Source organism: Chiloscyllium plagiosum, unplaced genomic scaffold (assembly GCF_037043375.1).
Source record: "Chiloscyllium plagiosum isolate Xiang-an unplaced genomic scaffold, Cpla_swu_hap1 HiC_scaffold_7, whole genome shotgun sequence".
NCBI classification, from domain to species: Eukaryota; Metazoa; Chordata; class Chondrichthyes; order Orectolobiformes; family Hemiscylliidae; genus Chiloscyllium; species Chiloscyllium plagiosum.
Genome location: NW_028270145.1, coordinates 6346538 through 6369830, shown reverse-complemented (window position 1 = coordinate 6369830; position 23293 = coordinate 6346538). Strand labels below are relative to the sequence as shown.

The 23293-nt window shown below is 42.5% G+C and overlaps 2 protein-coding genes across 5 annotated transcripts in view; one reads left to right on the top strand and one right to left on the bottom strand.

Moving 5' to 3' along the window:
* The window catches only part of dnah7 (dynein, axonemal, heavy chain 7), a 417860-nt gene extending 397746 nt beyond the window's left edge, over positions 1 to 20114 (top strand). For both annotated transcript variants that reach the window (XM_087988680.1, XM_043692898.2), the window contains 2 exons: positions 16744 to 16847; positions 19736 to 20114. In XM_087988680.1, the coding sequence (XP_087844806.1) occupies positions 16744 to 16847; positions 19736 to 19942 (311 nt within the window). In that variant the 3' untranslated portion in view covers positions 19943 to 20114. The remainder of the gene's footprint in view (positions 1 to 16743; positions 16848 to 19735) is intronic.
* A 137-nt stretch (positions 20115 to 20251) lies between these two features.
* The window catches only part of slc39a10 (solute carrier family 39 member 10), a 62897-nt gene continuing 59855 nt past the window's right edge, over positions 20252 to 23293 (bottom strand). For all 3 annotated transcript variants that reach the window (XM_043692894.2, XM_087988682.1, XM_087988681.1), the window contains one exon: positions 20252 to 21351. In XM_043692894.2, coding sequence (XP_043548829.1) covers positions 21205 to 21351 — 147 coding nt within the window. In that variant the 3' untranslated portion in view covers positions 20252 to 21204. The remainder of the gene's footprint in view (positions 21352 to 23293) is intronic.

Sequence of the window (23293 nt, the reverse complement as noted above, 5' to 3'; positions counted from 1 at the left end):
GGTGGGTTGCGCTTCGGCGGGTCGGTGTGGACTTGTTGGGCCGAAGGGCCTGTTTCCATACTGTAATGTAATGTAATCTAATCTAATCTAATCAAATCATTAAACTGGCAATGAAGCAACAAATTAACTGCTGGCAGCTTGCCATCAACAACATATTAAGGACCCCAGAAAAGAATCAATGGTGGACTGAAAATGACCACCGCTTTCTGTACTTGTATATTCTTACCTTCCCCAAGAAATTGTTTGATTTCAGCCAGCTTGTTACTGTTCTCATATGCAAGATTGCTTTGATTTAAGACCCTTGCCCGTGATCTCAGTAAATTGGCCTTTGAGGCCAAGGTTCCATCTGCTGCTTCATGAGTAAGGCATTTTTGATCAACATGTATCGAAAGCAGAGGTTGACAGTAGCACATGGTGACTGGTGGAGCCTTAGTGCTGCATCAGATCATTGCTCTCTACAGAATTAATTGGGACAGGTAGGTTTAAAAAATTCCAATATCATAAAGCAGGTTGAACATCACACAGGGTTTACATGCAACATGCTGACCTTTAAATTGTGTGGGATAATCCTGTTTAAGAAATCTGCTTTACCCTGTGCTTTCTCACTCCTGACTTATACAGCGGGTTTAATATCTATATGAAATGACTTCTCCTTTGCAAAGGGACTAAACTGGCTTTGTGCACCTTATACATTTCAGAAAGAACAGCAAAGCATTACTGCAGTAGCTGGCAACATTTTAAACCATTTCACATATATTTAATCTGTAGTTATGCAAATATATTCAACAGCCACTTTGCATCAAGTAAGTTTCCATATGTAGCAACAGGATGAATGACCATTTAAACTATTTTCTTTAATGATGAAGAGACCCCAGGAGAACTCCCTTCTGTAATAATTAATATTCTCAACCTGATAGGCCCACAGATCAACATCTTCACTAAAGGAAATACAGCTAACAGTGCAGTTTCTTTGTATTACCTTTGTGTAACATTCTAGAGTCATAATCACATATTCTGGAAAGGAATTTGCAATTTCAATGATATTACATATGAATCCAAATGGAATTATTTTTACAATATTAATAATCGAATTGTAATCATATAGAGTCATAGAGATGTATAGCACAAAAACAAACCCTTCAGTCCAACCTGTCCATGCCGACCAGATATCCCAACCTAATCTAGTCCCACCTGCCAGCACCTGGCCCATATCCCTCCAAATCCTTCCTATTCATAGACCCAATCCAGATGCCTTTTAAATGTTGCAATTGTACGAGTCTCCACCACATCCTGTGGCAGCCCATTCCACACGCACAACACCCTGTGCATGAAAAGGTTGCCCCTTAGGTCCCTTTTGTATCTTTCCCCTCTACCCTAAACCTATGCCCTCCAGTTCTGGACTCTCCACCGCAGGGAAAATATCTTGTCTATTTACCCTATCCATACCTCTCATGATTTTATAAACTCTATAAGGTCACCCCTCAGCCTCCGACACTCCAGGGAAAACAGCCCTAGCCTATTCAACCTCTCCCGAGAGCTCAAATCCTCCAATTCTGGCAACATCCCTGTAAATCCTTTCTGAATCCTTTCAAGTTTCACAACATCCTTACAATGGGAAGACCAGAATTGCACGCAATATTCCAGCAGTGGCCTAACCAATGTCCTGTCCAACCACAACATCACCTCCCAACTCCTGTACTCAATACTCTGACCAATGAAGGAAAGCATACCACACACCTTCTTCACTATCCTATCTACCTGTGACTCTACTTTTAAGGAGCTATGAACCTGCACTCCAAGGCCTCTTTGTTCAGAACATTGCCTAGGACCTTACCATTAAGTGTATAAGTCCTGCTAAGATTTGCTTTCCCAAAGTGCAGCACCTCGCATTTATCTAAATTAAACTCTATCTGCCACTCCTCAGCCCATTGACTCATCTGATCAAGATCTCGTTGTAATCCGAGGTAACCTTCTTCATTATCCACTACACCTCCAATTTTGGTGTCATCTGCAAACTTGCTAACCATATATCTTATGCTCACATCCAAGTCATTTATGTAAATGATGAAAAGTAGTGGACCCAGAATCGATCCTTGTGGCACTCCACTGGTCACAGGCCTCCAGTCTGCAAAACCACCCTCCACCACCACCCTTTGTCTTCTACCTTTGAGCTAGTTTTGTAGCCAAATGGCTAGATACCCTGTATTCCATGAGATCTAACCTTGCTAACCAATCTCCCATGGGGAACCTTATCAAACGCCTTACTGAAGTCCATATAGATCACAGCTACTGCTCTGCCCTCATCAATCTTCTTTGTTTCTTCTTCAAAAAACTCAATCAAGTTTGTGAGACATGATTTCCCACGTACAAAGCAATGTTGACTATCCCTAATCAGTCCTTGCCCTTCCAAATACATGTACATCCTGTCCCTCAGGATTCCCTCCAACAACTTGCCCACCACTGACATCAGGCTCACTGGTCTATAGTTCCCTGGTTTGTTCTTGCCACCTTTCTCAAATAGTGGCACCACATTAGCCAACCTCCAGTCTTCCGACACCTCACCTGTGACTATTGATGAGACAAATATCTCAGCAAGGGGCTCAACAATCACTTCTCTAGCTTCCCACAGAGTTCTAGGGTACACCTGATCAGATCCTGGGAATTTATCCGCTTTTATGAGTTTTAAGACATCATGTACTTCTTCCTCTTTAATATGGACATTTTTCAAGATGTCACCATCTAGTTCCCTACATTCTATGTCTTCCATGTCCTTTTCCACAGTGAACACTGATGCAAAATACTCATTTAGTATCTCCCCCATCTCCTGTGACTCCACACAAAGGCCATCTTGCTAATCTTTGAGGGCCCCTATTCTCTCCCTAGTTACCCTTTTGTCCTTAGAGTATTTATAAAAATCCTTTGGATTCTCCTTAACCTTATTTGCCAAAGCTAGCTCATGTCCCCTTTTTGCGCTCTTGATTTCCCTCTTAAGTATACCCCTACTGCCTTTACACTCTTCTAAGGATTCACTTGATCTATCCTGTCTACACCTGACATATGCTTCCTTCTTTTTCTTAACCAAACCATCAATTTCTTTAGTCACCCAGTCTTTCCTTTCACCGTAACAGGAATATACTCATTTCTGAAGGCTTCCCATTTTCCAGCCATCCGTTTACCTGCAAACATCTACCCCCAATCAGCTTTTGAAAGCACTTGCCAATACCATCAAAATTGGCCTTTCTCCAATTTAGAACTTTTAGATCTGGTCTATCTTTTTTCCATCACTACTTTAAAACTAATACAATTATGGTCGCTGGCCCCAAAGTGCTCCCCATCTCAGTCACCTGCCCTACCTTATTTCCCAAGAATAGGTCAAGTTTTTGCACCTTCTCTAGTAGGTACATCCACATACTGAATCAGAAAAATGTCTTGTACGCACTTTACAAATTCCTCTCCATCTAAACCCTTAACACTATGGCAGTCCCAGTCTATGTTTGGAAAGTTAAAACCCCCTACCATAACCACCTTATTATTCTTACAGATGTATTTCCGGGAATATCCTCCCTAACTACAGCAGTAATACTATCCCTTATCAAAAATGCCACTCACCCTCCTCTCTTGCCTCCCTTTCTGTCCTTCCTGTAGCATTTGTATCCTGGAACATTAAGCTGCCAGTCCTGTCCATCCCTGAGCCATATTTCTGTAATTGCTAATAATATCCCAGTCCCATGTTCATAACCATGCCCTGAGTTCATCTGCCTTCCCTGTTAGGCCCCTTGCATTGAAATAAACACAATTTAATTTATTAGTCCTTCCTTGTTCTCTGCTTTGTCCCTGTTTGCCCTGAGTAGCTTGTTTCTGTTCTCAACTGTACCAGTCTCAGATTGATCTCTTTCCTCACTATCTCCCTGGGTCCCACCTCTACCTGACCCCACCCCCCCCTCCCGCGACTCCCCCCACCTTACTAGTTTAAATCCTTCCGAGCAGCTCTAGCAAATCTCCCTGCCAGTATATTAGACCCCTTCCAATTCAGGTGCAATCCATCCTTCTTGTACAAGTCACTCCGACCCCAGAAGACATTCCAATGATCCAAAAATGTGAATCTTTCTCCCATACACCAGCATGCATTCATCTACTCTACCTTTTTATTCCTACTCTCACTAGCTAGTAGCATTAGAAGTATTCTAGATATTTATGGTCCATTTATGATGGGTATTATGGCAGGTGGATTGGATGACAGGTGGGTGAGGTGGTAGGTGGCATGGACATGGCCAGAGGTGGGTAGAGTACCTGGTGGTGGTGTGGTGACAGTTGTTTCTGAGAGTAGCTGGGTACTTGAGGAAGTGGTCACTTGGCTGATAAGTCAGGACAGTGAACTGGGTGTTCAGGGGGTGCATGGGGAGAAGTTAGTCAGATAGTTAAGAAGGGTGGGTCAGGCGATAGTGAAGAGTCGGTGGTGTCAATGAACATTGTAACAATGAATTGGAAGAGCAACAAAATGCTTGACTAACTCAATTCATTGTCAGATTCCTTAGCTGAATGTCTCATGAGTGCAATTGGGTCAAATTTTCAAGGACATTTTCTACAAGGGCAAACAAATAAAAGACAAGAAGACCTGAAAGGAAATAAATATCATGTATTTATGTAGTATCTTTCATCACCTCAAGATATTCCAAAATACTTTTCAAATCCTCCTGCTGCAAATTCACCTGCAAGCCACATACCTTGGAACTATAGCAGAAAGAACAAAGAAAATTTACAGCCCAGGAACAGGCCCTTCGGCCCTCTAAGCCTGAGCCGATCCAAATCTACTCTCTAAACCTGTTGCCCAATTCCTAAGCATCTGTATTCCTCTGCTTCCCACCTACTCATGCATCTGTCCAGACACATTCTAAGTGAATCTACCATGCCTGCCTCTACCACCTCTGCTGGCAACGCATTCCAGACACCCACCACCCTCTGTGTGAAGTACTTGCCACATGTATCCCCCTTAAACTTTTCACCTCTCACGTTGAAAGTGTGACCTCTCATTACTGAATCCTTCACCCTTGGAAAAAGCTTAACTTCTATCTACGCTGTCTATACCCTTCATGATTTTGTAAACCTCAATCAGGTCCACTCTCAATCTCTGTTTTTCTAATGAAAACAAACCTAACCTACTCAATCTCTCTTCATAGCTAGCACCTTCCATACCAATCAACATCCTCGTAAACCTTCTCTGCACCCTCTCCAAAGTGTCCACATCCTTTTGGTAATGTGGCGACCAGAACTGTACATAGTATTCTAAATGTGGCTGAACCAATGTCTTGTACAATTTTAACATGACTTGCCAGCTCTTAAACTCAATACCCTGTCCAATGAAGGCAAGCATACTAAATGGCTTCTTGACCAGTCTATCCATCTGTGCAGCAATCTTCAGGGTACAATGGACTAGTGCTCCCAGATCTCTCTGCGCATCAACTTTTCCCAAGGCTCTTCTGTTCATTGTATAATTAGCTCGAGAATTAGATTTGTCTAAATGCATCACCTCACATTTGTATGGATTGAAATCCATCTGCCACTTTTCCACCCAACTCTCCAGTCTATCGATATCCTCCTGTATTCTTTGACAGTCCCTTATGCTTTCTGCTCCTCTACCAATCTTCGTGTCATCTGCAAACTTGCTGATCATACCAGCAGTGCCCTCTTCCAGATCATTTATATATCACAAACAACAGTGGCCCCAATACTGACCCCTGTGGAACACCACTGGTCACCTTTCTCCATTTTGAGAAACTCCCTTCAACTACTCAATCAGTTCTTTATCCACCTAGCTAGAACACCCTGCACACCATGTGACTTCACTTTTTCTATTAGTTTACCATGGGGAACCTTATCAAATGCCTTACTAAAGTCCATGTATATGACATCAACAGCCCTTCCTTCATCTATCAACTTGGTCACTTCCTCAAAGAACTCTATTAAGTTGGTAAGACACGATCTCCCCCTCACAAAACCATGTTGCCTATCACTGATAAGCCATTCTTTTCTAAATATAAATAGATCCTATCCCTCAGTACCTTCTCCAGCAACTTTCCCACCACTGATGTCAGGCTCACTGGTCTGTAGTTACCCGGAATATCCCTACTACCCTTCTTGTACAGGGGGACAACATGAGCAACCTTCCGGTCCTCCAGCACCTCACCTGTGTTTAAGGATGCCACAAAGATATCTGTCAGGGCCCCAGCTATTTCCTCTCTCGCCTCCCTCAGCAACCTGGGATATATCCCATCCGGTCCTGGGGATTTGTCCACCTTAATAACCTCTAGTCTACCCAACACATATTCCCTACTTATGCCAACGTGATCCAGACTAATCAAACTTCTATCTCTAATCTCAACATTCATCATGTTCCTCTCCTCAGGGAACACTGATGCAAAGTAATCGTTGAGAATCTCACCCGTTCGACAGACAGCCTTCCTTCATTATCCTTTAGTGGATCAATCCTTTCTCTAGTTACCCGCTTGCTTCTTATATAAGAATAAAATGCTTGGCGATTCTCCTTAATTCTGCTTGCTAAAGCTATTTCATGACCCCTTTTAGCCCGCCTGATTCCTCATTTAAGACTGGTTCTACTCTTCCGATGTTCGTCCAGGGCCCATTTTCTTCTTAGCTGCCTGGACCTTATGTATGCTTCCCTTTTCCTCTTGGCTAGTCGTACGCTGCTCCTTGGATGCTGCCTGAACTGCTGTGCTCTTCCAACACCACTAATCCAGAATCTGGTTTCCAGCATCTGCAGTCATTGTTTTTACCTCGTACAATTTCTCCTGTCATCCCCGGTTCACGAATCTTGCCTTTCCTATCCTTTGCCTTCAACGGGACATGCCTATCCTGCACTATCTTCAACCTATCTTTGAAAGCCTCCCACATATCAAATATGAACTTTCCTTCAAATAGCTGTGTCCAATCCACATTTCCCAGCTCCTGCCTAATTTTGATATAATTGACCTTGGCCCAGTTTAGTACTCTTCCCTGAGGACCACTCTCATCTTTGTCTATGAGTATTCTAAAACTTACAGAATTGTGGTCACTGTTTCCAAAGAAATCCCCCACCGCAACTTCTACCACCTGTCCTGACTCATTTCCCAATACCAGGTTCAATATGGCCCCTTCCATCGTCGGACTATTGACATACTGCTCTAGAAATCTCTCCTGGCTGCTTCTTATAAATTCTACCCCATCCAGACTTCTGATGCTAAGTGTATCCCAGTCAATGTTGGGAAAATTAAAATTTCCCATTACCACTAGCCTATTGCCTCTATATCTTTCCATAATCTGTTTACCTGTTTGTTTTTCTACCTCACACTCACTGTTGGGAGGTCTGTAATACAGCCCCAACAATGTAACTGCAGGCAGCACTATAGTTTAAATGTCATTGCACCAAAATCCTGGAACCCACTTCCAAACAGCACTGTGATTTTACCTTCCTCCCATTGATTGCAGTAGTTTAACAAAACAGTTCACCACCACCTTCTCCAGGGCAATTACAAATGGGCAGTAAGTTTGGTCCTAGCCAGGGCCGGCTGTGGCCCATGAACACAGGTATGAAAACGTTTCCAGTCAGTGAGGCCTTTGAAATGTAGTTGATGATATAGAATGCAGAAGCCAGTTTATGTACAGCAAGTTACCACAACCTTTCATAGAATCTGTAATATCCACCAGAGAGTAACTGATTTGTTGATTTAAAGTATATCCTAAAAAAGAGGCCCCTCTGTTCCTCCAGCACACCCTCAGTACTGCATAGGCGGGTCAGCCTCACATCTGCAGCAGAACCGTAACTCTCAACCTTGTATGAAAGGTGAGAATTCTGATACTGAGCATAGCTAACACCCAGATTACACTGTCTACTTATTTGAAAATTACATTATCTGAAGAATGTCACACGTCATCTCTGAGGTCAATCTTTGCATCTGTTGTCTCTATATAAAATAACCTAACACTGCCTCTAATAGCACTGTCCATGAGCTGAAAATTCATGTGTGCTTTAAGAATTTTAACTTCACTTATTTGAATTATCACCATGAGGAGTTGGTCATTTGTGAATTCTTTACTTTTTGGCTTGCAATTATAATTACAACTCCAGAAGAGGCACATCCAGTTTGAGCCTTGAACCTCATTTAACAGGAAAGCCTTACAGGCAAATTGAATGTGAATTTCAGGCAGATGCATCATTTGTCACTTAAGGTGAAGCTATTGGGAGGGTTTAAATGAGTGCTGGCAATGGTCCTCTGCACTGTTACAAAGCTGGGTTGGGTTACGCATACTGATATGTACTTTTAAACAACTTACAATTTTGGTTGTGACCTTCTGCAGTCCTTTTAAGAATTACTGCTTAGGTCTTATATGGCAGTCTTCTTTACTTAAACAAAGCCCATTCAGTGGAATTTCAGATGGACCTGTACAAAAAGTCCATTGTTTGCATTTTTAGACAAGCGAATGCCTTTTTCAGATGTGGAGCTTGGATGTTTTTTGCCTGTTTCAACAAAATAGTGAGCAGCACAGTTCCGGCATGGAATGTGCTCATGCATGCCTCCCATCATATTGGATGCTCAGATTCCATTCTACCTTGTACAATTGTCAGTGTCAATACATTTCTAGCTTTTATGTCTCTTTCCAGTAGCTTATGATCGGTTTTGCAGATGCATATTATGCAAAATCCCGAGAACTGCATAACATTTATTTTCAGCATGGACATGCCAAACTGACAACAATCACAGTATAAATAGAATAGACAATGAGACTCTTCTCCATTATAAATCATCAGGTGATGTGCACAGGCTAATGTCATCCATTCTTTAATTCATACATTTAGGGTGTAGATAGTTAACAGCATCAGCATCAGCAAACACCCACCACTCTCTATAGCCACAACATAATCTCTCAATAGCGGATGGATTTAAAACAATAAAAGAATGAATGACACTAAACTCTTAATTTCAGATTATTATTGAATTCAAATTCTCGTGTCTGCTATGGTGCAATTCAAACCCAAGTCTCTGGATTAATTATCTCATGATAATAACACTAGGCCATCACCTCCCCTCCCCATCAACTGCCTTCTGAAATAGCCCAGCAAGCCACTTAGTTGTAACAATCACTAGAAAGTCTCAACAAAAGAAACTAAACAATGTCTGTCTAAACATTTAATTCAGTGAGTATGACTATGTCCGAAACATCACCATCACTGTCCTTGGATAAATCTTGTACCACCGACAGGACAGACCCAATAGAGTTGGCAGCACAGTGGTATATATAGTGGTATCAGAATTGATTCTGGAGTCATGATGTCTCATGGCACAACGTATGCATGGCCAAGGAATCCTCTGGCTGGTTACCACGTACCACTCTCCCTTGGTTGTTGAATCAGTGCTCATCTATATTGAACAACACTTGGAGGAAGCATTGAGGGTGGCAAAGATGCAGAATATACTCTGCATGGTAGTCTTGGTGGCCACAGCCAAGAGTGCTCAGCAGCAGCACTACTTATCAAAACTGGTCGAGTCTGAAAGGGCTCAGCAGGCCTCCCAAAAAACAATGTGTCAACCTGGTGAAGTTGCCAAAAAGGAGTACTTGCATGCCAAACAGCATAAGCAGCATACGATATACAGAGCTAAGCAATTCCACAATCAATGGGTCTGGTCTAAATTCTGCAGTCGTGATGGTGGTGGACAATTAAACAACTCACTGGAGGAGGAGGCTGCACAAATGTTTCCGTCCTCAATGATGGGGGAATCCCACTACATGAATACAAAGATAAAGTTGAAGCATTCGCCACAATCTTCAGCCAAAAGTGCTAAGTGGATCTATCTGAACCACCTCCAGAAGTCTTCAGTGTCATAGATTCATGTATTTACCCAATTCATTTCACTCCATGTGATATCAAGAAACAGTTGAAAGCACTGGATACTGCAAAAGCTATGAGCCCAAACAATATTCCACCAATTGTTCTGATGATGTGATCCAGAACCTGCCGCTCCCCTAGTCACGTTCTTGCGGTGCATTTACAACAAATGGCATCACCCAACAATGTGTAAAATTGTCCAGATAAGTCATGTACACAAAAAGCAGGACAAATCCAACCTGGTCAATTACAACTCTCAGCTTTCAGCTATCAAACATTAGTAAAGTCATGGAAGGTGTTATCAAGAGAGCTACTTACTCAGCAATAACCTGCTCAGTGACACTCCCATTTCGGCTCTGCCGGAGCCATTCAGCTCCTGACTTCATTACAGCTTGAGTTCAATCAAGAACAAAATAGCTGAATTCCAGAGGTGAGGTGAGAGTAACTGTCCTTAACAACAAGGTTGCATTTGACTGAGGCCACGTTAAGGAGTCCTAGCAAAACTGAAGTCAATTGGAATGAAGGCAAAAACTTTCTGCTGGTTGGACTCACACTTGGCACATCGGAAGATGGTTGCGGTTGTTGGAGGTAGTCATCTCAGCTCCCAGACATCTCTGCAGGAGTTCCTCAGGGTAGAGTCCTAGGGCCAAACATCTTCAGTTGCTTCACCAGTGATCTTTCCTCCATCTTAAGGACAGAAGTGGGGGTATTTGCTGATGATTGATTGCAGCAAGTGTTGCTTCAGGTCCTGAGTAGCAGACTGACTTTGTTGCTGATATTGTACTACAGCACTGGCATTGTCATCACTAGGTGTTTATTGCAAGTGAATGCTGTCTTTTCCTGTGTGCCCTTGTACCACTTGGAAAGACCACATATTTTTATTTTCCTGTATTTTTAAATTTTGGACTGAAATAGGAAAAGAACAGTCTTAAAACCATAGATTGCTGCCTCAGGTCTCAATTCCTGTTTGTGCCAGTTCCTCATTGCCCTAAAATCCCCACTGTTTTACCAATCTGTCTACCTCCTCTTTAAATGCTCACCTTGAGATTCTCCACTGGGCAGAGAATTCTAGATATTTATCGTTCTTTGGGAGAAGAAATCTCTTTGCATCTCACTTTATAAAGTTACAAATAAATGGATTCTAGCTACAAGTAAATGCCTTGAAGAAGTTTTCCTCCTCTCTCTACAAGAATTTCAGGGAGTCCCTCTCCCACTGCAACTCCCAGGTCATTTCCTCTGCCCTGAAGCTCTTCAAACATGTCCTGAAACAAACTCGCTACCACAGCCACATTTGCTTCTTCAGTGCCTCCGTAACCACCTCATCCCACATAGTCTCCGGACCACCTTTAAACCAGCAGAGTTCGGACCCGAACAGGACAAACAGTACAGACTACAGATTCAAAAACACCAGCAACAGTTCTCCTTCAAGATCCTCTGTTCCACGCTCGCAGCAATGCGCCTCTCTACAGTCAGCCCTGCCTCAGCTGAGGGCCACACTCTCTCAGAATTGCAAAGGACCCACTCTGTACTACATCCTCAGGAGAATTCATACTCTCAACAAACAATATTTCAACTCCATCTCAAACATCAAAAACTGTGACTACAACAAACTTTTATCTACCCATCTCCATAACCAGCGCTCCTCAAACATTCCAGAAGATTCCCCCGGCCTCTGGAACTGCTCGGACGCCATTAGCGGCTGGTGCAGCTGCCACCCCCACGCTGATTGATGATGTCACTTCCGCCCCCAACATGACCACTCCCACAACCACTTCTGTCCCTCACAATTCCTCATGCATCACATGTGACATCACTTCCACCCCTCACATCATCGCTGATGTCACAACCTCAGTGACTTCTGCCACCCCTACTGCCGTGTCTGCCACCACTTCCGCCCCCACCGTCATTCACCTGCATTCTGCTGACACCCCCCCCCACATATCCCACTGTCACCATTCCCGACCCCCAGAACCCTGAGGGGAACATCACCCCTGCTCATGACTCCACCCCCATTCCCCCCACCATCACACCCACTCCAGTTACTGGCTCTGCCCCACTCCTAGCTCCACACCCACACCAGATCCCAGCTCGCAGCCCTGCCGAGTTTTCACCATCCCTCCAGACCTTCCCCTCACTGAGGATGAATGATCAGTCCTCAGCAAAGGACTCACCTTCATCCCCCTCCGTCCACACATCAATGAATTTAATACACGTCGTGACGTCGAACACTTCTTCTGCCGCCTCCGCCTCCGAGCTTACTTTCACAATTAGGACTCCCGCCCACCTTCCGAGGACCCCTTCGCCTACCTCCAACACACTGCATCCACCTGGACACCCCGCGCTGGCCTTTTACCTGCCCTCGACCTCTTTATTTCCAACTGCTGCCTCAACCTGTCTACCCACCTCCCCCACTCCAACCTCTCACCCTCACAACGCGCAGCCCTCCAATCCCTCTGCTCCAATCCCAACCTCACCATCAAGCCAGCAGATAAAGGTAGTCTGGCGCACTGACCTCTACACTGCTGAAGCCAAATGCCAACTCGAGGACACCTCTTCCTACCGCCTCCTCGACCATGACCCTACCCCCCCATCACCAAACCATCTTCTCCCAGACCATACAGAACCTTATCACCTCAGGAGATCTCCCACCCACAGCTTCCAACTTCATAGTCTGAGAACCCCGCACTGCCCGGTTCTACCTCCTTCCCAAGATCCACAAGCCTGACCACCCTGGCCGACCCATTGTCTCAGCATGCTGCTGCTCCACTGAACTCATGTCTACCTACCTCGACACTGTCCTATCCCCCCTAGTCCAGGAACTCCCCACATACGTTTGAGACACCACCCACGCCCTCCATCTCCTCCAAGACTTCCGTTTCCCCAGCCCCCAACGCCTCATCTTCACCATGGATACCCAATCCCTCTACACCTCCATCCGACCAGGGCCTCCAAGCCCTCCATTCTTTCCTCTCCAGACGTCCCCAACAGTACCCTTCCACCGACACTCTCATTCGTTTGGCCGAACTGGTCCTCACCCTTAACAATTTCTCCTTCGAATCCTCTCACTTCCTCCAGACCAGAGGGGTAGCCATGGGCACACGTATGGGCCCCAGCTACGCCTGTCTCTTTGTTGGCTATGTAGAACAGGTGATCTTCCATAATTACCCCGGCACCACTCCTCACCTCTTCCTCCGCTACATTGATGACTGCATTGGCGCCACCTCGTGCTCCCGCGAGGAGGTTGAGCAATTCATCAACTTCACCAACACATTCCACCCTGACCTTAAATTTACCTGGACCATCTCTGACACCTCCCTCCCCTTCCTGGACCTCTCCATCTCCATTAATGACGACCAACTTGACACTGACATTTTTTACAAACCCACCGACTCCCACAGCTACCTGGATTACACCTCTTCCCACCCTACCTCTTGCAAAAATGCCATCCCGTATTCCCAATTCCTCCGCCTCTGCCGTATCTGCTCCCAGGAGGACCAGTTCCATCACAGAGCACACCAGATGGCCTCCTTCTTTAGAGACCGCAATTTCCCTTCCCACGTGGTTAAAGATGCCCTCCAACGCATCTCGTCCACATCCCGCACCTCCACCCTCAGACCCCACCACTCCAACCGTAACAAGGACAGAACGCCCCTGGTGCTCACCTTCCACCCTACCAACCCGCATAAACCAAATCATCCGCCAACATTTCCACCACCTCCAAACAGACCCCACCACCAGGAATATATTTCCCTCCCTACCCCTTTCCGCCTTCCGCAAAGACCGTTCCCTCCGTGACTACCTGGTCAGGTCCACGCCCCTCCTACGACACACCCTCCCACCCTAACACCTTCCCCTGCCATCGCAGGAACTGCAAAACCTGCGCACACACTTCCTCTCTCACCTCCATCCAAGGTCTTAAAGGAACCTTCCACATCCATCAAAGTTTTACCTGCACATCCACCAATATCATTTATTGTATCCGTTGCTCCCAATGCGCTCTCCTCTACATTGGAGAGACTGGACGCCTCCTAGCAGAGTGCTTTAGGGAACATCTCCGGGACACCCGCACCAATTAACCACACCGCCCTGTGGCCCAACATTTCAACTCCCCCTCCCACTCTGCCGAGGACATGGAGGTCCTGGGCCTCCTTCACCGCTGCTCCCTAATCACCAGATGCCTGGAGGAAGAATGCCTCATCTTCCGCCCCGCAACACTTCAACCCCAGAGCATCAATGTGGACTTCAACAGTTTCCTCATTTCCCCTTCCCCCACCTCACCCTAGTTCCAAACTTCCAGCTCAGCACTGTCTCCATGACTTGCCCTACCTGCCTATCTTCTTTTCCACCTATCCACTCCACCCTCCCCCGCCCCTGACCTATCACCTTCATCCCCTCCCCCACTCACCTATTGTACTCTATGCTACTTTTTCCCCACCCCCACCCTCCTCCAGCTTATCTCTCCATGCTTCAGGCTCTCTGCCTTTATTCCTGATGAAGGGCTTTTGCCCAAAACGTCAATTTTATTGCTCCTCGGATGCTTCCTGAACTGCTGTGCTCTTCCAGCACCACTAATCCAGAATCTGGTTTCCAGCATCTGCAGTCATTGTTTTTACCTAACTATGAACTGTCAACTATTTACTAGCTAAAAGTCTAACCCAACATTTTACAACTCCAAGGAGAAAGTGAGGACTGCAGATGCTGGAGATCAGAGCTGAAAAATGTGTTGCTGGAAAAACACAGCAGGTCAGGCCGCATCCAAGGAGCAGGAGAATCGACATTTTGGGCATAAGCCCTTCTTCAGGAATGAATTTTACAACTAACTCCTTCTGGTGTCAGCCCATCTGTAACCAAACTCCCTCACTGCTTGAACAAAACAGGGTTGACACCACTTACAATACCAGTTTGTTTCTGACAGAAATACCTTTCTGGCTTCTCTGCTTCCTAAGTCATCATCCTGTAACTTCATCTGCCACACTGCATCTATCCCCAAATTAATCACCATTTTAAAAAGTCTGGAGAAATCAGGGACAGCTCATTTAGTTATTAAAATTTCCTTCTGCTTCTCCAATGCTGCCTGGTTGTACCACTTTTGCTTTTTCTTTAATAAATGTGTGAAAGGTACAGATATTGTGCTGAAGTTAAGCACACATTTTAGTTAAAACCTACACATTCCTAAAAGTTTTGATTCATAAGCCTTTGCATTGTAGCTAGGTGATTGTGACATTATCCGACATTGTTATAACCCAAGTGGTGTGAAAAAAGCAGATATTTCTTTAGCTCTTGACATAAACTCACCAGCGCTCCTTCAATAGATCCATCATAGAAAGAAATGAAGCACTACCAACCCTATCAATTTAGTCTTCCAACCATGAATCTTTTTACTGCATTTGCCTTTCTATACAGAGTCTAGATGATCCATTAAGATTAGAAACTAACTCTACCAGTGTCCTTCTGCTGCTTTGATTAGGTTCAATCACGTGATTTTCCAGCATGTTTTGACTCTCTTTCCACTTGAGATTGACTTTCTAGGCTTAACCAATAAGCATGCTGTTTTATCAATCTTTGCTCTCCCAATGCAGTACACCTCGGTTATCTCCAGAGATTACCTTATATTTTTTAAAGACCCTCCCATTATCCTTCTTGCTAATATGGGAAAACAGTGTCCAACAGTCCCAGTATTTGTGTTGGCTAATTGAATAAGAGGAGGTTCTTTTGAGAACTGTCTACCTCAGTCTCATAGTCTCTGTCAAGTTCCTGCTTGTTCTCTTCCCTGTAATGATACCTTTACAATATGTTTATATGATATAAATACTCCTGATCATAATGAAGAATCAGTTATCAGGTATCACTAATCCTCTTAACTACTTTATATGGTAGCCATGATGTGGAGGTGCCGGTGTTAGATTGGGGTGGACAAAGTTAAAAATCAGACACACCAGGAGCAGTTGGACTATAACCTGGTGTTGTGTGAATTTTTTACTTTATATGGAACACTGAATTTCACTTTTAGCGGTTCACGTTGTAAAGGCAGCAATACCAACACTTTATCTCCCACTTGAAACATTCTAGTTACTGAATTTGCCCATTTTTTTTTCATTTGAAACTTTCAAATCTTCTTGTGCTATCTTATATTGCTCCTGTGATACCAGAACATGACCAAACAATCCAACATGAGGTTTCGTAGTTTTGATTCAAGAACATCTCCTTAATTAATTTTAATGGTCCTCTAATCTAATGACAAGAGATCAATTCAAATGGACTAAACCCAATCGATTCATTTGGGGAATCTCTGGTAGCAAATAGGAAAAACTATAATCCTTTGGGTCAATCCTGTGGATATTCCTGACAGTATGCGATAATCATGATTTTGCGTTTGATGATAGCCCGTCAAAGCTCCCTCCGTTTACAGATGATACACCATTAATTTTTTGAATATCCAAACTGCTAATGATCTCCTTGAAAACTTTAGATATACAGTTAGAACCCTAATCAGGCTGTATTTCAATTGGAGATTCATAATGAGTAAAATCGATTTAACTTTTCTACTACTAGTTGTAATTGTCCTTAAGGGATTAGCTTCTGGATAACTTAAATGAATAGTTCTTCCATAAACGAATAATCCACAGTTGTTGGTTCAATTACGTATTGAGCTTTCCTACTGCCTGACTTACTTTTTATCGAACTGCACTATGTCTTCATGAAGGGTTGGCTGTGGGGGCGGGGGTGTTGTTGGGGATAAATTCTAAGCAAAATGTGGGCCAGAGATCATTCTTTGAAGTTGTGGAATGCAATAATCAGTCCTGGAGAAGAAAGTGCCTATGTCAAAAATGTTACTCAGTTTCATTAATGTATTTTATACACAGGTGTCTACGTACGAGGCCTCTTTATAGATGGAGCACGCTGGGATAGAAGTCTTAAAAAACTGGCAGAATCATATCCCAAAATTCTCTATGATACAATGCCTGTTGTAAGTAGCATCTGTTTTATTAATGCAAGTGCGCTATCTTATATGGCTCCTTTAAAACCAGAACATGGCCAAATAATCCAACATTGAGGTTTTGTAGTTTTGGTTCAAGAACATCTCCCTAATTTATTTTAATGGTCCTCTAATGGCCAGGGATCAATTCAAATGGACTAAACCCAGTAGATATTTGTAGTTTTGTTTCTAAATACAGAGGATCTAAAAAAGTTTTATCTTAGTATCCTGCCTTTCCATTGTTCTCGTGCCTTTCCGGATTTAATTGCCTATCAGACTTTTGGAAGCTTTCAAATATTCTGTTGCTAATGAGGGATTAACATCATACAGGCAACACAGTGGCTCAGTGGTTACCACTACTGCCTCACAGCAGCAGGGATTTGGGTTTGATTTCCTCCTCGGGCGACTGTGTGGAGTTTGCACATTCTCCCAATGTCTGCGTGGGTTTCCTCCAGGTGCTCCCACAATCCAAAGATGTGCAGGTTAGGTGAATTGGCTATGCTAAATTGCCTATAGTGTTAGGTGCATTAGTCAGGGGTAAATGTAGGGAAATGGGTCTGGGTGGGTTACTCTTCGGAGGGTCGGTGTGAACTTGTTGGGCCAAAAGGCCTGTTTCCATGCTGTAGGGATTCTTATCTACTCATGCAGGACAAGAGGCTGTTTGATTCATATGCATGTTCTGCCTCTGTAAACGCTTTTCAATTATTTCCTTCTCATTTAAATTATTTTCTTCTCTTTTCCTCTCACCAACTTTTTTTTCCAAGTCCAACTCCATTTTTAAAAAAAAACTGTTCTATTTGCTATCTTTTTTTTCCAGATAGTGATTTATATTCAACAAATCACTTTTTTTTTACAAAATCCCAGGTTATCTGTCAGTTTTTTTTAAAATTTGTGTCCTTTGGTTATACTCTATCCATGGAAACAGTTTCTCTTGATCTTTTCTGACAACATTTCTCAATATTTGAAGTTTCTAAATCTTCTCCTTATATGGTCTCTGCTTCATGAGTATAACCACAGCTTCTATGATTATCATAATTAAAGTTTCTCACTCTGATAGGAGTCTGGCCAATATTCTTTATACCCTCTTCACAGCTTTGCTGTCCTTCCTGTGGTGTTTCAATTCGAAGCACCAAATTCTAGTTGAGACTTAACCAGTGCCTTAAAGCAAGGATTTTTTTTCTTAAAAAACCAGGTTTATCAATTCGTCCTACTACCTTCAAAATCTATCTAAATCCCAAGTTTCTTTATGTTCCTGCATCATCTTTAAAACTACACCATTTAAGTTGCCTATTCTCATTCTTCCTTCAAAAATTCATCACTGCACTTGAAATTAGGACTTCCTAAAGAGGGGTTTGTGATCTTGTGAACCCAATGTAGATACCTAACCCCTGAACCAAAGATAGTAATGAATGCAAGGTGGGCTATAAACTCTGTTATAATCTCAGGTTTAAATTTAACAGATCTAAAATCAATTTGCATGCCATTGACATGTAAATGAATTTCCTAACAGCATTGGGTCAAAATCCCTTCCTAATGGCATTGTGGGTTAACCTACAGCAGGTGGACTGCAGCAGTTCAAGAAGGCAGCTCACCAACACCTTCTCAAGATCAACTTAGGGGCGAGCAATAAATGCTGTCCAGCCAGTCACGCCCATATGCCACAAATGAATTTAAGATATCCTGTAAAATTTTGCTCTATTTTTTAGACATTTAAAATGGTCCTAGACTTTCCAATCATTGCAAATAGATTTTCTATTAACCTTATCGTTCTTATTGCTCTTGGCAACCCTCTTTTGATCAAATGTAAACAAATCTTGCTGATTTTAATATTCTGAGCAAGTTTTTTTTCCAGAATTATTTTTGTAGCCCGATTTGGTATCCTTAGCTGTTGTCTGCAATTTTGTAGTTGCCAAAATCTGCTCCTTTTTATATTTTTTCTTTCAGACAATTTTCTTTTGTTGTCCCTGATCATTTTATTATTAAGGGCTGTTTGTTTCACAAGTAGAAATCTTGAATATTAGCGGGATAAACTGGTGGTATGTCACATGATATTTTTGAACACTTCCACTAACATACAAAGTTAACAATCACACAACACCAGGTTATAGTCCAACAGGTTTAATTGGAAGCACACTAGCTTTCGGAGCGACGCTCCTTCATCAGGTGATTGTGATGTGTCAGGGACAATCACCTGATGAAGGAGCGTCATTCCGAAAGCTAGTGTGCTTCCAATTAAACCTGTTGGACTATAACCTGGTGTTCTGTGATTTTTAACTCTGTACACCCCAGTCCAACACCGGCATCTCCGAATCATGACTAACATACAAGTTTGACTATTTACAAATCTGCAGAGTTTAACAGGTGACATTTTGTCTCCTCCCATTTAAGTCAGCTTGTCCAGAATCTTAGTAGTTGTTTTATATTTCTACCTTTCAAATATAAGGTTGAACTCAATTATAAGCAATGAGCCAGATTTAATTAAATTTAATAGAAAGGAAGACGATGGTATAGTTATAATGTCACCGGATTAGGAATCTGAAATCCAAGGGTTTGAATCCCACCATAGCAGATGGTGAATTTGAATTTATTAAGGATCTGGAATTAAAACTAGCCTAATGGCAGCCATGTAATCACTGTTGATTAGTAATCCAGATAGGTTTTTACAATAACGTCCTTTTAAAAAAGGAAATGTTACCCTTGCCTGTTTAACCTACACTGACTCCAGACCCAAATGGGCACAAAATACCAACTGAGCATGCCCCATGAATAATTTTTAAAAAAAATAGCCATTTCTCTTCTTGCCTCTAGGACATTGTTACTGAGAGCTATTTCGTCAAGAATAATTGTAGTATCCAATTATTTTTGCTTTCCTTTGACAGCTGTGGCTAAAACCTTGTAAGAAGTCAGAAATCTCTCCACATCCTGTTTACATTGCTCCAGTTTACAAGACCAGTGAGAGAAGGGGAACATTGTCCACAACTGGACACTCTACTAACTTTGTGATTGCAATGCGTATCCCTTCTGACCAGCCTCCTGAACACTGGATTGGACGTGGTGTAGCTCTACTCTGTCAGCTTAATTCGTAATGATTTTGGTGCAATTTTTTACAGCTTATGCTTACTAACAAATACAATGCTTAAACCTCATTTTATATTTTGGCATAAGTCTTGCTGGTAGAAGGTTTCATAAAATACCTGCCTCAAATGTGTAATAATCAGGATTTTAAGAATTACTTACTTCTATTCCTCAAACCTTTACTTCTGATTAATCAATTTTGTTGGTATGATTCCTACAGAAATTTTACAAGTTTTTTTTGTGTGCCTGTAAATCCATCTGTCATTATAGACATATTGAAATGCAAAGACTGTTGCAGAATCAATACAATAAAACCATAGTTTTGCATTGTCAGGAATTTATTAAGTAAAACTTGAAAGAGCCATTTATTTCATACATTAGCATTAGACTTAAAACATCAAAACTTATTATGTGATAAACAAAATGATTTTTAATTTCACTTGTGACAAACACCAAGTCTATGGTACCTTAACACTGAAACTTTTCACCTAAATGTCAAAATTAACTGGTTAGGATCCATAATCTTTGGCTTTATTAATGACTTATTATGCTGATTAACACGCACAAGAATCACAGGTTCCACTAACTCACATTTATCATATTTTGGCCAGTTGCACTTGATCACATATGATCTATTACATTGATTTATACAGTGACAAAATGGAAATGTCACATAGTGACAGGCTAATAAGGGCTTACAAAAATCAACTCCAAACTAATACAAAGAACAAGCAATCTAGCTGCTCACTGAGAACAGCAAACATGGTTCTGAGGTATTATAATGGAAGAAGGAATGTTAAAGGTAAAAACAAATTCAATGGACAATGTCTACAATCATGAAATAACACCATTTTCAAAAGTAAATTGAAATCTGCTCATTTGTTTATGTGTGACACTGAAGATATGATCTCACAAAAACAGCACCATGAATCCAGATGGCATTACAGTTGGTGAGTGCCATCCATAAATAAACACCTGACACAATGCATGCGAAAAGTATTCTAAACAGTTGTTACAACTACATCACTTATCCTGATCTAATTGTGCTAAATACTTATTCAAGCATTGATTTCGTCGTCTTCACAGACATAAAAAATGTAATTACTTAAGTTTCCATACTGAACCACGGAGGTAACCGTGCGTCAAACCAACGAACAAACAGCAGTTGCTGTGAAAAGTAATCTACTGTCCTAACAAATATGTCACAATTTGCTTTACAAAGTTAAGTACCACCGAATAAGGCAAACAAGACCATATATTATCACCAAAACTGTCAGAAGTGGATTTTGATTTGATCCTCAAAAATGGCAATTAGCAGCATAATGGCGAAGCCACAGAGCATCCCAGCATTCTGTAGAGCAAAGTGCCCAAACTTAGCTTGAATATGGTTATCTGTAGGACGGTGGAGCATTTCTGGTAACTAGAAAAGGGAAAGAAAACCTAATTAGGGCACAATCTGCAATTAACTGTTTTAGGCATCTGCCCTTTCATTGTAAATCAATTTAAAGCTTTCCATAAATTGTGACATATAACTAGACCTAAAAGATGACCCTATGTTTGAACGGCAAAATGCATTTGTAGGCATATAACTTGATCCCCATTTGTCAACAAGTATATTTAGGCCTATACTTTTTTTAGATTAGATTACAGATTTAGATTTAGATTACATTACAGTGTGGAAACAGGTCCTTCGGCCCAACAAGTCCACACCGACCCGCCGAAGCGCAACCCACCCATTCCCCTACATTTACCCCTTACCTAACACTACGAGCAATTTAGCATGGCCAATTCACCTGACCTGCACATCTTTGGACTGTGGGAGGAAACCGGAGCACCCGGAGGAAACCCACGCAGACACGGGGAGAACGTGCAAACTCCACACAGTCAGTCACCTGAGGTGGGAATTGAACCCGGGTCTCTGGCGCTGTGAGGCAGCAGTGCTAACCACTGTGCCACCGTGCCGCCCGAAGTCAGAAGTCACGGTAATGAACATTATTTTTCCCAATCAACATTTATCAAATCGCCATATGATTTTAAAAATGTATTAAGATAACAAAAATCAAATCCAATTAAGTTTTTTTACATGGTATTATTTGAGTCTACTATTCATCATCTTGGGGCTCAGTGGGTTAGCAGTACTGCCTCAGTGCCAGGGACCTGGGTTCAATTCAAGCTTTTAATGTTGAAGTTGCACATTGTCCCATGTTTACATGTTTCCTTTGGGTGCTCCAATTTCTTCCCACAGTCCAAAGATGAGCAGGCTAGGTGGATTAGCTATGGAAAATACAGGGTTACAGGGATAGGATAGGAGTGGTGGGTCTGGGTGGGATGCTGTTTGGAGGGGTGGTGTAGATTCGATGGGCTGAATGGCCTGCTTTCAAACCGTAGGGATTCTATGGTTCTACGTTGCGATTTTTGAGAAGATTTACAGCTCAGGTTGAGGTTCAGGTTGTAAGTTTGCTCACTGAGCTGGAAGGTTTGTTTACAGACGTTTACAGATGGATGCTAGGTAACATCATCCGCTGGAGCACTGGTGTTCTGTCCTGCTTTCTATTTATATGTCTTGTTAAGGTGGATCATTTCCGGTTGTTTTTCTCAGAGGTTGGTAAATGGGGTCCAAATCAATGTGTTTATTCATCGAGTTCCAGTTTGAATGCCAGGCCTCTAGGAATTCCTGTGCATGTCTCTATTTAGCCTGTCCTAGGATGGATGTGTTGCCCCAGTCAAAGTAGTGCCCTTCTTGGTCAAAATGTATGGATATTAGTGATAGTGGATCATTTCTTTTAGTGGCTAGTTGGTGTTATGTATCCTCGTGGCTAATTTTTTGCTTGTCTGTCCAATGTAATGTTTGTTACAGTCCTCGCAGGGTATTTTGTAAATGGCATTTGTTTTGCTGGTTGTTGGTATAGGATCCTTTTGGTTCATCAGTAGCTGTTTCAGTGTTTTGGTAGGTTTGTAGGCTACCATGATGCCAAGGGTTTGGAGTAGTCTGATAGTCATCTCCGAGATGTCTTTGATGTATGGTACTGTGGCTAGAGTTTCTGGGCGTGTTGTGTCTACTTGTTTGGGTTTGTTGTTTAAGAATTGGCAGACTGTGTTGTCGGGTACCTGTTGTTCTTGAATACGCTGTATAGGTATTTTTTTTTATGTAACAACCCTATACACATCAATTAACATCAGCCTAGCCTGACCTCACTACTAGACGAACCAAGGACACAAACACCAGACAGCACCAACTGCATCAGCAAGGACAACATTATCAAGCTTGTAGGCCTGTGCCTCTCTACCCACTTCATCTTCAATGACAAGACTGACAAACAAATCAACAGGACACCCATGGGATCACCAATATCAGGCTTCTT